The 16,776-nt window shown below is 39.0% G+C and overlaps 1 protein-coding gene across 1 annotated transcript; it reads left to right on the forward strand.

The window, feature by feature from the left end:
• The first annotated feature begins 2,217 nt into the window (after nucleotides 1-2,217).
• Nucleotides 2,218-16,067, forward strand: LOC111844693 (neurexophilin-4-like). The gene is made up of 2 exons (XM_023813391.2): nucleotides 2,218-2,647; nucleotides 13,822-16,067. Exons 1-2 carry the CDS (start codon nucleotides 2,594-2,596, stop codon nucleotides 14,548-14,550), a joined length of 783 nt encoding a protein of 260 aa, XP_023669159.2. The 5' UTR covers nucleotides 2,218-2,593; the 3' UTR covers nucleotides 14,551-16,067.
• Nucleotides 16,068-16,776: the final 709 nt, after the last annotated feature.

Raw genomic sequence — 16,776 nt, forward strand, 5'->3', positions numbered from 1 at the left:
TAAAACCCCTTTAGTTTTGTTTTGCTCCTGCGTCCTTTGTCCTTTTGCCACGTGACACATACAAAGAAAGTAGCGCCTGTATGGTAAAAGTATTCACAATATGTATCAGATAAGTGATTCTTTCTTCCATCTATCAAATAAGAAAAAGTAATTATTCTCAGAATCTAGCAAAAAAGTGACCTCCATTCAGGAAGAAGGACTCATTTCCAATGTGTAATGGGAAGGAATCTTCCCCTAATTCCAAGAGTCACACTGGTCCTGGTCAGCAGGGGTTAATTAAATCATAATCAGAGAGAAGGGGGAGCCCTGTCAGGTATGGAGGGGGGGGGGGATCCTAATTATGCCACATTAATGTATTAGTTATCATATCTATGTATGACCACAAACTTAAAGATGCAGTTCATTTGTCGGCATGTAGTTACGACTTTGAAGCAATACAAAATAAATTATGTAAAAGTTAATTATTTGGTATGGGTTTTGAACATATTGTATGGTTACATAGGACTTCATTTTTTTAAAACATGACATTAAAATGAAACTTAAAAATGAATCAAGTACTATTCTTGCTTACTCTATTTTTAATATTCTTAATGCCCTCATGAAAATGCATCAAAATATCAGTTATTCATGGATTGCTTCTTTCACATCTTACCTCTAGCAGAGTCTAGCTACTAAGTGAAGTTTTGGCAGCAGTATGGTAAGTGAAATAAGTGAAAATGCACATCCATGGCACAGAGCTACTAATGAAAATTAATATTAAAATAAAAAACTTTATTTTGAACTTTTGCAAAATTTTGGGACATTAGGAAAAAAAGATTAATGTTTAAGGAGGCGGAGTTCCGCTCCAGCAAGGTGCGATTTGGACATAAGGAGGTGGAACTGCGCTCGACCAGGCTCAGTCTATATTTAAACCCTGCTAGTCAGTGACTCTTAAAATTATAATTTCATAAAGCTCTTCTGCTCTATGTGTATTTTCACAAGTACCCATTACTGCATTCAGATTGTTCATTTCCATTGGTCCATCTAGATTCCTCAGGTTAGCCTAAATATTTTTAGGTTGGACAGTTGGTGAAACTGAAACACTGGCCAAACTAGTTTGAGGTTTCACACCCATGTAAGTGTGGCCTGGTGGCCAATCTTCACTGATCACACATTCCATCTATAAGGGCAGAGTGTGAAGATTGAATTAGCAGGATAATAGCACAACTGTATATAAAATATTGCGATTCACACAAAAAAATAGGAGACATATCAGAGCTCAAAAGAGGAGAAATTGTTGGTGCACATCTCACTTGCACATCTGTGACTAGGACAGCAAGTCTTTGTGATGTATGGAGAACCACGGTATCCAGGACTATGTCAGCATACCACCACATAGGACGAACCACATCAAACAAGAGTATCTGTGGATGCAAGAGGAAGCTGTCTGAATGGGATGTCCGGGCACTAAACCAGGCTGTATCCAAAAAACATAAAACCACAGCTGCCCAACTCACTGCAGAATTAAATGCTCACCTCAACTCTCCTGTTTCCACTGAAACTGTTCGTCAGGAGCTCCACAGGCTCAATATTCATTGTCGTGCTGCTACAGCCAAAACTTTCGTCACTTGTCAGTTTTCCACTCACTCCTACAACTCACACACAGCCCACCATGCTGACCACCCCGACTACTCACACAGCACAGGGTGGACGCACACACACACACACACACACACACATGTAGGGTAAACATATCATTATGGGGACCGCTCATTCATTTCAATGGGAAAAATGCTAACGCTAACTATGACAACCTTAACCCCTACCCTGCCCTAACCATAACCATAAGTAACCTAACAAAATACAAGAGTTTTTGCATTTTTAGTTTTTTCATAGCAGTCACCGATTTTTATAAAATAGAGTTTTCCGTAATGGGGGAAAACTTAAATGTTTAACTGCAGTTAACTGCAGGGCTTAACTGCAGAAGCAATCTGGATGAAAAACTTTAAGCGTTTTCTTGTTGATTATTTATACTCGTCTGTTAAAATAAAATGAGCAGTTCTTTGAAAAATATGAAAACTGGTGCCATTAACAGGTGTTCCTTGCAGACTACAAATGGAAAACACGAGTATGTCCGTGTCCGAGCAGCCTGTGTGTGTGTGAGCGCGCGCGTCTGTGCGCGCGGCTGTGTGTGTGTGTGTGTGTGTGTGTGAGCGCGCGCGTCTGTTCGCGCGGCAGTGTGTGTGTGTGAGTGCGCGTGTCTTGTCTGTGACTGACAGACTGGATGAAAATAAGAAAGAAGAAAACGCTTATGCCACAAACTGGCAGATTCCGTCTTGTTGAGGAAACCCGAATATTTACCATATTAGATTAATTTTTAAATTTATTTTTGAAATACAAACCTTAGTCGGTACGCTTTTATTTCCAGCATGGGATTTTAAAATTTATAAGAAGTTCTTTAAAAGTTGAATTTAAAAAGTCTTCATTTATAGTAAATCCATCCAACTACAATAAGCATTTTAGACTTGTTTCCAGTCACTGAAGCCGTATTCATTTAAGTTCAGCCAGAACCTATAGCCTAGTGATTTGCGTGAGGTGTACCGTTAAGTACGCGATGAAGATGCTCCGTTGGTGTTTTACGATCTTCTTTCACTGGGTCCTAATGAAGGTAAGCAGATGCTGCTCGCCTGACTAACGTCCATCTGCACCCCTCACCGCTGATTTCGAATACATTGGAAATTCTCTTTACTGTACTTCGGGTTTAACTTAATTTCTCAAGGAAAACGTAAATGCGCGATATACGTTAAACTCCGTGAACTAAATGAATTGTCCGACTTAAATAAAGGTATCTATTAATGCGAACAACGTCATTTTATAATAAAATTATTTAAGCACCGAAACTAACACTGCAAGATTACCTTTTTTTTTTGTCTTTCTAAGTGGCTAAATTCTGGTTATAGCGTATGGTGAATATCGGTTACTTAATACAAGAAACAGCAAATGCTGGATCATGGCAGAATGTGGGGACTTCAGGGTTGTTAAGGACTTAATCGTACAGGGTCGAAGTGGACCACGTATGTCTTTCTCCCGAATTTGTGTTAATGAAAGTTTATATTTGATGTACTACAACATCTGAGGATGTTCAGGCTTGAGACATTTAGCTTCTGCATTATGAGTACTATCAGCTAAAGTTGAACGCTTTCATCATAAAATCTCATTCCTTTTAGAGATCAAGCAGCACAGTTGTGCATTTTTATCGATTGCATTACCTCCAGAATTTGTTTACTCTTACATGTATGTGTCCAGTTAAGACTTCCAACTTAGTGTTATCAATACAACCCTACTTTCCTGTTTACAAAGTAGCATCACAGTATAGGAATACACAAAACATTTTAAGTGCAAATATCAAAATTTGTGTGCCTGCATTGAAGTAGACAAAATTGTGTTATCTTGACTGGAAGCTGTCCACGGTTATGAAAATGAAGAACAATGCAATGGGTTTCGTTCTAGATATGAACTGACGGATGACAATGAAAAACATCTATCCAGTAGTGCATTTGTCTTTGAGAAAACAATTATGTACCTCAGGCATATCAAGACAAGTGGATTCTTACTGTTTCCCCTATTCATATAATATATTGATATTCTTGGTGGCATTGTGGCTTTGAGTAACACTAAGTGAGTAAGACTTTTGTTTGAAATTCGTAGGTAGTGTTTGTGTAGCGTTTGCATTTTCTTCTTGTGTTACACTATTACTCTAAGCTCCCTTGAGACCCTGCACTGGACTGTAAAATGAATGATGATGATATTTTCTAAATCTAGATTTTTTTTTTTGCATAAATAAACAAAACATTAAAAAGAAGAAGTCAATTCTAAAAGTCTAAAAGTGATAGATTTCATGCTGAATATTATTACTACATATATTTTAATGAACACTTTTTAAATAAAAAAAAAAACATTAGCAATTATATGCAGGGACTACTGGCATATTTACTGAGACAGCTGCTATAATGGTAGTTAAGTGTTAGTAGCATTAGCTAGCAAACTAACCCTTTACTGATGTTCACTGCTGGGTATTTGGTTTATCCACAGATCTAAATCATGCCATCTTTCTCAAACTATGCAACCAAGTTTTAATGCAGCATATTAATTTAGTAAAATATTCAATTCCTAATCATCCATCTATAGAGACACTGATCCACTTATCTACAATGTTTTCCATGCACAGGGCTAAAGCTGGAATGGTATTAAATATGTTATTCACTGATTTTCATGCAGTTTCTAGTTTGTCTGTTTGTGTATTGGTTATCATCCTACTATTGTGTGTTTTTTCAAATGTGTTTAATTTCCTACTAGAGACATTGAGAGAGCCTGCAGAAAAAAATACACCTAAAGTAATTATATTCCTAATATCCGGAAATACATTGTTGTTGGGTGCTAGGTGAATGACACGTAAGTGCTCCTTCTTTTGCAGCAGAGAGGGTGTGAATGATGAAAATTGGATCAGAACTCCACAGGAAGAGAAGGGACAGAAGCCCACAGGCTGTTGTAGTGTCCTGGAGGCTAATGTCGCCTGGTGACAGACTCGCACATCAACTTTCCGCATATGTGATCCCAGTTGGTTTTCAAACGTACAGCTCTGACCAGACTTTTCCAGAATGGACTTAAGTACATATATTGAACAGTAATCAGTTATCATTGGGGACAGTCCTGGAATATGTAATGTTTGAATGCTGAGATTGAAAAAAAAAAATTCAAATACAGTGGTACCTCAGTTCTCAAACTCATTAGAACTCGAATTTCTTAAAAGTCGAACCAACCAGTTCGAAAAAAAATTACCTAGTACTCGATCTGAATCTCAGAAGTCAAACCGTGAACGCTGACCTAAGATAACTTGTACGCGCGGGGAAATGAGTCACGAAGCACATCTTCAACAAAGGGTAAAGCTTCAGTCTCAGCCTCACATTCGCTGTGATAGTATCGTGCATGTTTACACTAACTGAATACAATTTATTTAGACAGTAAAATACATTTAGACAATGATTGACAGTAACAGTGAATATTATTATATAATAAAATACATTTAAAAATAAAGATTTCTTATTCATTATTTTAATATTGATAATAAACCATTAATACATTTAATTATAATAATATTGTCGCGCGAGTGGGGACGGAATGGAGACAAAGGCGCAGATGTCAGTGTATTGGGGAATACGAGGTTTAATTACAGGTAAGGCAGGCAAAACACAGACAAACAATACAATAACCGGAGTGGGGAAACAAACTGAAACGCGGACGAAATACAGAGGGCTAATGAAAACAACCAGAAACAGCTGATCACACTTGGATTCCAAACGGGGTTAGTGAGGGGGCGTGGCACACGGAAGGAGCGGACGATCGGGGCAGGACACATTGTTTTTTTTTTTAATTTTACACATTGTTTGGATACATTTATTTTCTTACTTTACAAATTACTGATAAATGTGCTTAGATGTGTTTAGTACAGTATATGCTCTTCTTCTTTTATCCGGTTCATTTTGCGTTTAAATGCTAAAAAAAACATATTTAGGTGTCATTTTTTGGGGCTGGGAACCAATTAATTGGTTTTCCATTATTTCTTATGGGGAAAATTCGATCAGATCTCGAACTTTTTAGAATTCGATCCGGAGGTATGAACGGATTAAGTTCGAGTTCTGAGGTACCACTGTAGCCTACTTGCAGTGTGAAAGTTTTGGATCACGAATTAGTGATACACTCACAGAAGTATACGCAGTAGTATGCTTTTAAAATGACTGCAGTTATACTTCACACAGGAATCACTTTGACATAAAAGCAACAGGAGTTATAGTGGCATTTCAATCAGAAGCATGGTGACATACAGACACCTAATAGGAGTCTTGCAGGAAAAGACCGAATCACAAGTATAACATGATAAAGTTTGGAAGTTTAGGAAAAATTTGGGGCTCTTTGCGATTTGTTGATCTTATTCATGCTTCTTATTCTCATAATTGTATTCCGTGGATGGGGAATGCATATGGTTTTTTTGACTGGTGCGCCAAATCCACTACTCCTACTGCCTCTACTGCCATAGACAATTTCTTGTTAAGATAATAACTCAAATAGTATTCGATGGAACTTTTTTAAAACTTTGCAGACGCATTCTGTAGGTGCACTTGATCTCATTAGAGCAATAACTCGCAAAGTATTTTAAGGATCTTTTCCAAACTTTGCAGTCACATTTAATGGGTGAAGATCTGGACCTCTCAAATCATCTGAATGTTGCAGCAGAAATCAAAACTCATTTGACCAGATAACATTTTTCCAGTTTTCTATTGTTCAATTTTGGTGTGTCCGTGGCCACTATAGCCTTAGCTAACTGGAGTGGCATCCAGTGTGGTCCTCTGCTGCTGTAGCCCATCTGCTTCAGGGTTTGATCTGTTGTACATTCAGAGATGCTCTTCTGCATACCTTGGTTGTAACGAGTGGATATTTGAGTTACTGTTCCCTATCAGCTTGAACCAATCTGGCCATTCTTCTCTGACCTCTGCCATCAACAAGCCTTTTGCACTCAGTGAACTGCTCACTGGATGTTTTTTGTTCTTTTTCTGCTCATTCTCTGTAGACTCTCAACATGGTTGTGCGTGAAAATCCCAGCAGAGCAGCAGTTTCTGAAATATTCCTTCCAGTCCATCTGGCACCATCAACCACACCACGCTCAAAGTCACTTAAATCACCTTTCACCCTCTGGTATTTGATGTGAACATTAACTGAAGCTCTTGACTTGTATCTGCATGATTTTATACATTGTGCTGCTGGCATATGATTCCCTGATTAGATATTTGCTTAAAAGGGCAGTCGAACAGATGCACCTAATAAAGTGGCCATTGAACGTAAATATTTAGAAATATGAATAATATAAATTACATTTTCATTTATGGACATTAAGACATTCACAACCAAATACGGTTAACCATCTTAACCATAAAGATGTTGGAATGTAAGTGGAACGTGCAATAAATGAATAGGTGTGGTTTCAGAGTTATGTGTCACTAGAACACAAAACACAATTATTGGCTTTCACATTTCCAGTTTATCCAGTAATTCTAGAAATTGTAGAGGTTGGGGGGCGTGGGAGGAATAGGGATTAAATGGGGGGAGGGGGGAGGGGGCTGTCCAATACATTGTTGTCGTTTCGACGGTATCTTTTCTACTTTAAACTTGAATGCCTGTACCAAAGAGACAAGGGGATCCAGATTTTCTTTAGCTTTTAAATGTCATATTATTTCACAAGCCTTGCTACAGAATGGGAAAACTGCGTCTCTACTGAGCCATTTTCCTGTTTGTCACACCACATATTTTTACATTAAATCTGAAAATTGGTGTCTCTCCCCAAGCATTTACCCTCCTGGCAAATGTTTCCACAGATACATTGTTAGCCTAAAAATGTGCATCTATGTCTGTGAGTATCTGTGTATGTTTGCATTTTATAGAGTATCTCAGTATGTGTATTTGCTAGCGGTTGTGTGTGGGTATGAATGCACATGTGTAATCATGAGTGCATATATTTGTGTGTTCATATGTTCACTTGTGTAAGCATTCATGCATATTGCCCTTGGATTATAGTATTGTTGGAGTATTATTAGAGTATTATTGGGTGTGGAGTGTTGTGTGACAAAGATGAAGTGTATAATAGCTTAAAGAGCAGGTGGCTTGGCATACCAAGGGTTGGAATGATCTTTATTGTTTTAATATAACATGTTCAATGTATTTATTCAAGAACATAAAGTACTTGTTCCATTCAACTTCCTTAACTGCCTTTCCAGTACAGTGAGCCAGAGTCTATCCCAGGCAAAGCAGGACATGAGGCAGGGAGCAAACTGGAAGAGATGCTAGTTTATTACTGGGCACATCCTCGCCACACTGGAAGTCGTTTGGGGACTACAGAATATGAACAGAAAGTGTGACACGGTTATGTCAAAAATAATTCTTGGAATGTCCTATACCGGCCTCACAGAAAGTGGTATGGGTGCATTTGGTAAGAATGTGAGAATACCTGATATATTCAACACCTCACACTTTTTTGCATTTCCCTTATAAACGGATGTATGCTTAGAGTTTGCTTAAGGTCAAAACAGAGCCAAGTAACTCCAGCTGCTGCCTTTGCTCTAACTTTCGAAGTCCTAAGAGTGGAACTTTAGAAATATCAGTAATTGGTGCTTTGCAATTTCCCTAAGGCAGCTACAGGAAAAGGTTCACTGGAACTTTTTAAGATATAGAATTACAGAGCATGCAAAAATGGCGACATGTAAATGAACTTCTCTAAGACACGAATCTAAGGAAAACGAAGACCGCTAATGCGATGCCCTAAATTGAAATAGTTCAGGAAATAGTTCATTGTACACAAAGAAAGCCACAGAAACTCTATAGAGAGATTCCAGATAGTGATAAAGATAATTATTCAGGGCCCTGCATTGGCTAACGTCATGAAGGAGAAGAGAACAACAGAAAATGATTAACTCTTTCTTTGTACATTTTCATTTCCTGGTGCTTTCCTGGTTTCCTGGTGGTGGGTGGTTGAGTGAGTAGTTTTTGCCCTGTATCCCTATGATTGAGGGTTCAAACCCTGAACGTCTGTGTATTATTCTCCCCGCGTTATGTGGATCACACATTTTCGTTTAGGTCAGAAATGGGTCAATGGATGAACAGGCAGACTCTTGGCCTCCGTACAGCTTGTTACTGAAGACAATAGCTTTTCTCTGATTTTTGTGATTTTTGGATTCTCCCCTTTTTCACATTTCCTTTGATATGAAGTTCTGGTTATGCGACAGCAAGTCGGGAAATGAAAAGAAATTGAATGAGTGAAGTGTGTGGAGAGTAGCGACAACAGAGAGTCTTCCATCACACCCTTCTGCTTCTGGCTTTTATTTACATTCTGTCGAGCCACACAAAATAGATTGTTTGAATCTGAAAATCCATCACTGCCAGTTATGAAAGAGCAGTCATGTTCAGCTGAATATCTGTGAGAGACGGTAGGAAAAATTTCCAGAGATCCCTGTGAGGGCGGTGGTGCATGTGACCTATCCTGCTGGTAGTTTGTAAGCCACCAAAACGTTTTCTGATACAAAGGATGGAGTGGTGATACTGGGCATGACGCCTTGGTGTGGAAACATTGATCAAGGTGTCCTGCACGATTAGTTTTAGTGGAATCACTGAAAGGTATTAAGGTTACTTTATACTCAAGAGGAAAAGAAATGTAAATATATGTTTTACTGGAGCATGTATGCGTTTTTATAAAATGCAAGAAATACAGAGGCTGCAGTGTGAATTTATACTATAGCATTTTATGCATCATTCAATATCTGTATTCAATGAATAGAGTGTATTAATTGAATGTATTCTCAGTCTCTCATAAATATTATGTGTACAGTCTTAAATATTATGTCTAAATTAACCTGTTCAGGACATTGTCTAGGGAAAGGATAATGAGCTGCATAAAGTTACAGTACTTGGGCGAAAAAATGTTTCACTTTGCAGGTTAAGAGAATTCAGTGAGGGAGTTTTACATTGTCCCAGTGAAGAGTTCTGTATATTTGAACATACTATTAAAGTTTTGGCATGGCTATTGCTCTGTGTACATTGGTAGATGTATATCTACTGTTAAAAGTTATCATGACTCAATTTTGCTAACTAACGAAAAATTTTGGAAATTTTCATTACAGTTGCAGCCACTTATAATTTTCCATGTCATTCAGATGTATAATGGCAAGCTAAATATCTTTTAATGAAGAGGCAAGAGAAGATTTTTGGTCATTAATATCTGTTCTGAAGGCCACAGTTCATTTAAAAAGATCACATCTGGGTTTTTAAATGTGATGCAGCAAGTTGGTCAGCTGACCAGCATGTTACAGACACCATGTAGCACACCAGTAGCCTTTAAATACAACAACAAGAAGAGAGATGTCAAATCTCAGCAGTCTGCCAAAGTAATGAACAAATCACACATCAAACAACTATTCAGAGCAGGGGTAGGCTACCCTGATCCTGGAGTGTCAGCATTCAGCAGGTTTTCCATCCTACCTGGTAACCACACCTGATCTATAGGCAGATAGTAACTCATCTGGTAGGATAGAAAACCTGCAGGATACTGGTGTTATGTTTTAAATGGTGATCCTATTAACTGGTGTCAAGCACCTTCAGGTGGAATGCATACACTTATTTTTGAAGTGGACATAAGCAGATTCATCAAGTTTGGAGAGCCAAATAAAATAAAATATAACAAACATGCATGCATTTGTAAAGGTGATGTAGCTGCCTATGAATATAAAATTGAATCCCTTATGAAAAAAGATTGCTCTTCAAATATATACAGTGGTACCTCAGAACTCGAAATTGATCCGTTCAGAACTCCGGACCGAATCCTAAAAAGTTCGAGTTGTGATCGAATTTTCCCCATAAGAAATAATGGAAAACCAATTCCTGGCCCCAAAAAATTACACCTAAATATGTTTATTTTTAGCATTTAAACACAAAATGAACCGGATAAAACAAGAAGAGCATATACTGTACTGAACACATCTAAGCACATTTATCAAAACAGTAATTTGTAAAGTAAGAAAATAGATGTATCCAAACAATGTGTCCTGGCCCGATCGTCCGCTCCTTCCGTGTGCCACGCCCCCTCGTTAACCCTGTGTGGAATCCCCGTGTGATCAGCTGTTTCTGGTTGTTGTCATTAGTCCTCTGTATTTCGTCTGCGTTTCAGTTTGTTTCCCCAGTCCGGTCATTGTACTGTTTGTCTGTGTTTTGCCTGCCTTACCTGTAATTAAACCCCGTATTCCCCGATACCCTGACGTCTGCGCCTTTATTTCCGTTCAGTCCTTGCTCCAAAGACAATATTATTATAATTAAATGTATTAATGGTTTATTATTAATATAAAAATAATTAATTATTTAATTAATTACATTTTAAAATCTTTATTTTAAAATGTATTTTATTATGTAATAATAATTACTGTTACTGTCTATCATTGTCTAAATGTATTTTTACTGTCTAAATATATGTATTCAGCTAGTATAAACATGCACGGTGCTATCACAGCTAATGCGAGGCTGAGACTGAAGCTTTACCCTTTGTTTCCGCTGAGAGATGTGCTTCCTGACTCATTTCCCGCGCGTACAAGTTATCTTAGGTCAGCGTTCACGGTTTGACTTCTGAGATTCAGATCGAGTACTAGGTAATTTTTTTCCGAAGTGGTTGGTTCGACTTTTAAGAAATTCGAGTTCTAATGAGTTCGAGAACTGAGGTACCACTGTATTTAAGAAACTTGAAGTATGTGCATTTGCAATTCCACATATTTACAATTTTATTTCACTTTTACAAAACTGACAAATCTGTTGACACACATGTACATGGATACATAAACACTGTCACGCGTTAACAGAATCACCACATAAACTATAACACCAGCACTCCAGGATCAGGTTTTAGTGAAATATCAGTGTTCACCAGATTTCATATTTATTTCACACAATTATGTGCACTGGAACATATCAGGTAAAGTTACAGTAACCATAGGATGAAGGGTTGTAAAAACAGGCCTATGGAAGTCTGCCATATCTGAGGCATGTCTGCTCTCCCTCTCCCTGCGTGACAGCCCCCACTTCCAGAGACACCCCCTCATATGCATACATTTCCATTTCCCCTACTCCACCCCCACTCTTTAAACAGCCTGGCACTTCCTTCTCCCTACTAATTTGCCTGTGCTTTTGCACATGCTAAGTGTTGATAAGTTCTGATCAGGGGGGAATTCAGTCACCGTCAGTCAAATAACCCCGCATCGCTCCTCCGGCGGCCGTGACAGGCACACAGACTGGCACTCTCTGCCCCTTTTCTCTCCACTGCTGTAAATTTTAAAACCCCTGAATCGATTGAAAATTTATAACTGCATCTTGGCTTCCATACTTCATGCAGTAGCAATTTTTTAGATCAATGATTATGATTAAGGAATTGCCTTTAGCATCACTGTTCTTATTTAAGAAGAATAGAAAAGCTGTCATTATTTGAGTCATTGCTGGCTATGATGCATACCAAACAATTATCATTTTCTTCAGCTCCTCTTGGAACCTGGTGTGAACTAAGGGGACCGTTGTGAAGTACAAATGCAGTGCAGAATAAGGAATATCAACCGTAGAGGAATTGGACATTCTGAGATACCAAGTTGCATACTGCTGTTGTAATGATTTGTTATTTTTGTATTTGTGGCATTTCTGTTTAGTTTAATCAGCCTGGAAATTATCATCTGACCTCTCTAATTAACAGGGATTCTACACCCTCAAAACTGCCATTCACTGGAGGTTTTTTTTTGGTTTGTTGCACCATTCCCTGTAAAATGCAGACACTGTTGTGTGTGAAAATCCCCAGAAAGGTGGCTGTTCCTCAGTTTCTGAAACAACCACATCTAGCACCAGCAAACACATCACATTCAAAGACACGTGCATCATGCATCATAGCCGTTCTAATGCTTAAACAGTCTGACTGAACTTCTTGTCTGTGTGTTGTATGCATTCCGTTGTAGCCACATGATTTGCTTTGTTTGGAGGAGCAGGCTGTTTGCGTTAATCAGCAGATATACCTAACAAAGTGGCCACTGAGAATAGTTTGTACATGGGTTATAAAACTTGGGATTCGACCCAAACTTACAGCAACATTCTTTCTGGGAATGTAAGTCAGCAATCGTCTGTGTGCCATTCACAACTTTTTGCCCTCTTTGGGGCAACTGTGTTAATTAAGTTTATTGAGTTGGTTCCTCTTTTGTGTTATCTGTTTCCATCAGACGAATTTGGCAGTGCCAGTTGTGATGTCATAGCTGGATCTCCCAATATGCCATTTGTGTGTTCTCTGTGGTTATATTCCACTGGAAGCCAGCCAACAGGTGCAGAATGCGGGCTTGCTGAACACCTTCCTTACTTTTTATGACTAAAAACTGCCTGGTGACACCACACTAGGTATTTACATCAAATTTATTCAGAATGGGCCTAAACAGTGTGTAAATCATTTTCCTTCTTTACTGGATCATTTAAAAGTAGCCTCTAAAATAATAATTCTTTTCTCATTATTCCTTGTTCATTATTTCCAGTTGTGCTGTTTCTCACAGACATTTGAAGAAAGTCTTTGTGGGTCACATGAAGGTATCTGAAATTAAATAAATGACCAGTATTAACATGAATCGAGAACATCACTACTAGCTGAAAACACAAACACTGGTGATCCCAGACTGCATCACAGTTTTCTCCCTGGTTTTATTACAATCCCAATAAAGGCTTTAGTCATATAATTTTTGAGGAAGTCAGTTTCTACTCAGCCATTCATGTGTGAGGGTGTGTAAATTTGTGCCACGCTGTACACTATGTGCTCTATGATTGCTAAATTTATGATGGATTGTGGAGGACATCTTTGATGGAAAACACTTCCAGAGCTGTATGAATAATCACCCTGACAGAAGATTAAGTTAATAGAGAAAAGTTACAGCCTGAATAGCCAGCAGTGCTCATCCATCAAACAGGAAACCTGTTGTGCTGCATGAGAACAGAATAAATTCAATCAATTATAGAATAAAAATATGACTAAAGTACAATAAATTTGCTACAAGGAAAGATTGAAAGTGCTTCTGAAATCCCTTTCTGAGATCAGGAGAAAGAGCGAAAGCAATGAAATCAGAATTAGCAGCAATGTTTCAGGTCCAGGACAGGATGGAGAAATCAGCTGTTTGCACATGGATGTGTTGCAAATGCTTTTTGAAATTACTTCGTCTCTAAACCTTGCTGTGTCTCTGCCCTTAGGTACAAAGCCGGGAAAAGCAGAGAGACTCTGACTATATGCTAAAGGCCCCACACACTCCCATGGGAGCAGCTGTATTCCATATAATCAACACCCCCTTGAAATCTAAACCCCTCAACTACAGCCGACCAAAACCATCTACCAGGGTGCAAAATCATTCCCTCCTTCATTACCAGACAAGCTACCCTTCAAAGCGCAAGCCCTCCCTGAAGCCAGCTCTCAAGACCAAGAAAAACTTCAGCTGGGGCGAATTCTACGTTAACATTAAGACCGTAAAGTTCAGTCTGCTGGTTACAGGCAAAATTGTGGACCACGTCAATGGCACTTTCAGTATCTACTTCAGGCACAACTCTTCCAGCCTGGGAAACGTGTCAGTCAGTGTTGTGCCCCCATCCAAAGTTGTAGAGTTCGAGGGGTTTCAGCCATATCTGCAGCCAAGGCTCTTCCCACAGAGGCAGCACCAGTTGACCTCTGACCCCAAAGAGGCTAAAGCCCTCAATTGCCGGGTAGAGTACAAGACAACTGTCCAAGGTTACAAGGCTAAACCTTGTCTATATGATCCCTCACAGCTTTGCTTCGTGGAACACACACAGTCCAATGCGACCTGGCTGTGCACCAAACCATTGAAGGTCATCTGCATCCATATCTCCTTCTTCAGCATCGATTACAGGCTGGTGCAAAAAGTCTGTCCAGACTACAACTTTCAAAACGGGCCCCCGTACTTCGGGTGAAAGCGGTCACTACTGGCTTACTACACCGCTGTCCAAATCTCTTCTTCAGCGTGGAAACCGGCAAAGGATACATTAGACAGAATGCATAAAACACATCATCCAAACATTTTAACTTTGGTTGTGGCTGTATATTTATCAAAGGGTTCTGGATTAACAGGAGATGCATTTCTGTCTGAAGACAAAGTGTTTACCATTTAAGGTGATATGGAAGGCAGCCACACATTGCAGATGTGATACAGGATATGCGACAGAAGTGAATGGGGCATTTGCATATGCGGTAGAATAGCCATCTCTAGGTTCCTTCTTTAATGACTTTCCCCTCTTAAGGTGGCATGCAGGAGGCTTAGGCACCAGCTGACATATGTATGACAAAACTTGTGTACAGCCACCTTAATTGGCATTTAATTGGAAATGCCAGTCATCCGTATTAAGCATATAATGTTAGACATTAGCACACAGAACTGATTTATTGAAATGATTTAATGTTATTTAAAGATGACTCCACTTAATCAAATACCTCACTTTAAGTATCTTCACATTGTTATGTCTTTAGTTCCATTATATGAAGGACATTCTTTTGTAAAAAAAAAACAATAAACATGTTGACTCCTATACATGTAGACCAATGAAGAGGCTGGAATCAATGTTTTGTGTTGCTGTACAGTTTGTATTTAGAATATTGCAGAATCTGTTGTATATTATGTCACAAGAAGAAGCAGATTTAAAGAGAACTTTGTTCCAAGCAGAGTTGTAAAGTTGCGGTCCAGAAAGTACAAATCCAGTCCAGAATTTTGTTTCAACCAACCAGTTGAACATATTCACAATCACAGAGTACTCAACTGGTCAGAACTTGTACTTTCTGGACCTGAAATTTCCACCTCTGATTCCAAGGTCCTGAGCATCTCAGGAAAATTGGAACACCTTGATCTCTACACACCCACCAAGCCTCGTCTTCTGCCTGCCAGCCTTTTTCTCTATGATAGGTAAGCCTCCATGTAGTCAGTGCTAACAGAACTCAAGCAGCCTGTTCAAGTGGGTTGGACAAGGCTGCAGTACTAAGTAAGGTCAGATGATCAACAAGCAAAGCAAAACCAGAAACCGGAGAACAATCCAAAAGACCCAGGAACAGATCAGATCAATTCAGAGGAAAGATCAAAATTCAAACCAAGACCACAGCACCAAGACGTTGGAAAGAAGGATAAACAAATGTCAAAACTGAGCAAGGACAAAGGGAGCAGAACATGCTTAAGAACATTGGTTGCAGGTGTGGGTGATGGTACATAAGCAGCATCTGGATGTGAGCATGGCCCTGTGGATCAACCAATCCAGCGACAGCTAGACAGCAGGATTCTGGATTGGATGTCACAATCAGAAAAGCACATTAATAATGGGATTATAACTGTTGCATGTACTTGTCTAAATCAATAATTGTGAAAATAACCTTATGTGACCTGACGTATGTCAGTGCAGTTAGAAAGCATACATTAAAAACACATGCATGTGTGTTCTCACTTGTATGAATGGATTAACTTCCTGTTTTTCTCTGCTTCGTCTTTGCTGCGTTATAAAAGTCTATGCTGCCTGTCCCTTCAAATGATCTGAGATATATTTATATATATAAATGAACAACATTAGCTTTTCACCCAACTCTTCCTATATGATTCCACTCATTAGTAGCAGAACGAGTCATTTGGCTGTTTCCAGTTCTGATTTTGTTCATCCATCCGCCCACTTTCTGCTTCCCTTTTCCATCTGAGGATTATTGTGCTTATGTCCATCTGGTAGCTTATCCACTGAGGTGAACCGTTAATGAATAAGCAGATTACATTCGCCTTTTGCTCACTCACACTACTCACTATCAGCTCACACAGTAACTGCAAACACAAATTTATATGCTAACATTCACATGATGAATGGAATCCTGCTTTGATTCCTGTAATAAATCTGAACAAAAAAAAATCAAAGCTAAAAAGGAACCCAGGGAACCTCACTGGTGGCAGTGATGTCATCGTGTGCATTTCTCAGTGAATAATTGTGAACACCAGGTGAGAAGTTCCTAATGAAGCGGCAGGAAGCCAGTGAGGTCAGAGGATGTGTGTGACTCAGCCACCAGGGGAGAGGACGACGAGGTAGGGACTAGTCAAGCTGATGAATTTGGGTCCTGATATTTTACAAGTAACCGATCCAGCTCAAACCGCTCCAAGACAGCAGACTTTAGTTTTGAGG

Source organism: Paramormyrops kingsleyae, chromosome 6 (assembly GCF_048594095.1).
Source record: "Paramormyrops kingsleyae isolate MSU_618 chromosome 6, PKINGS_0.4, whole genome shotgun sequence".
NCBI classification, from domain to species: Eukaryota; Metazoa; Chordata; class Actinopteri; order Osteoglossiformes; family Mormyridae; genus Paramormyrops; species Paramormyrops kingsleyae.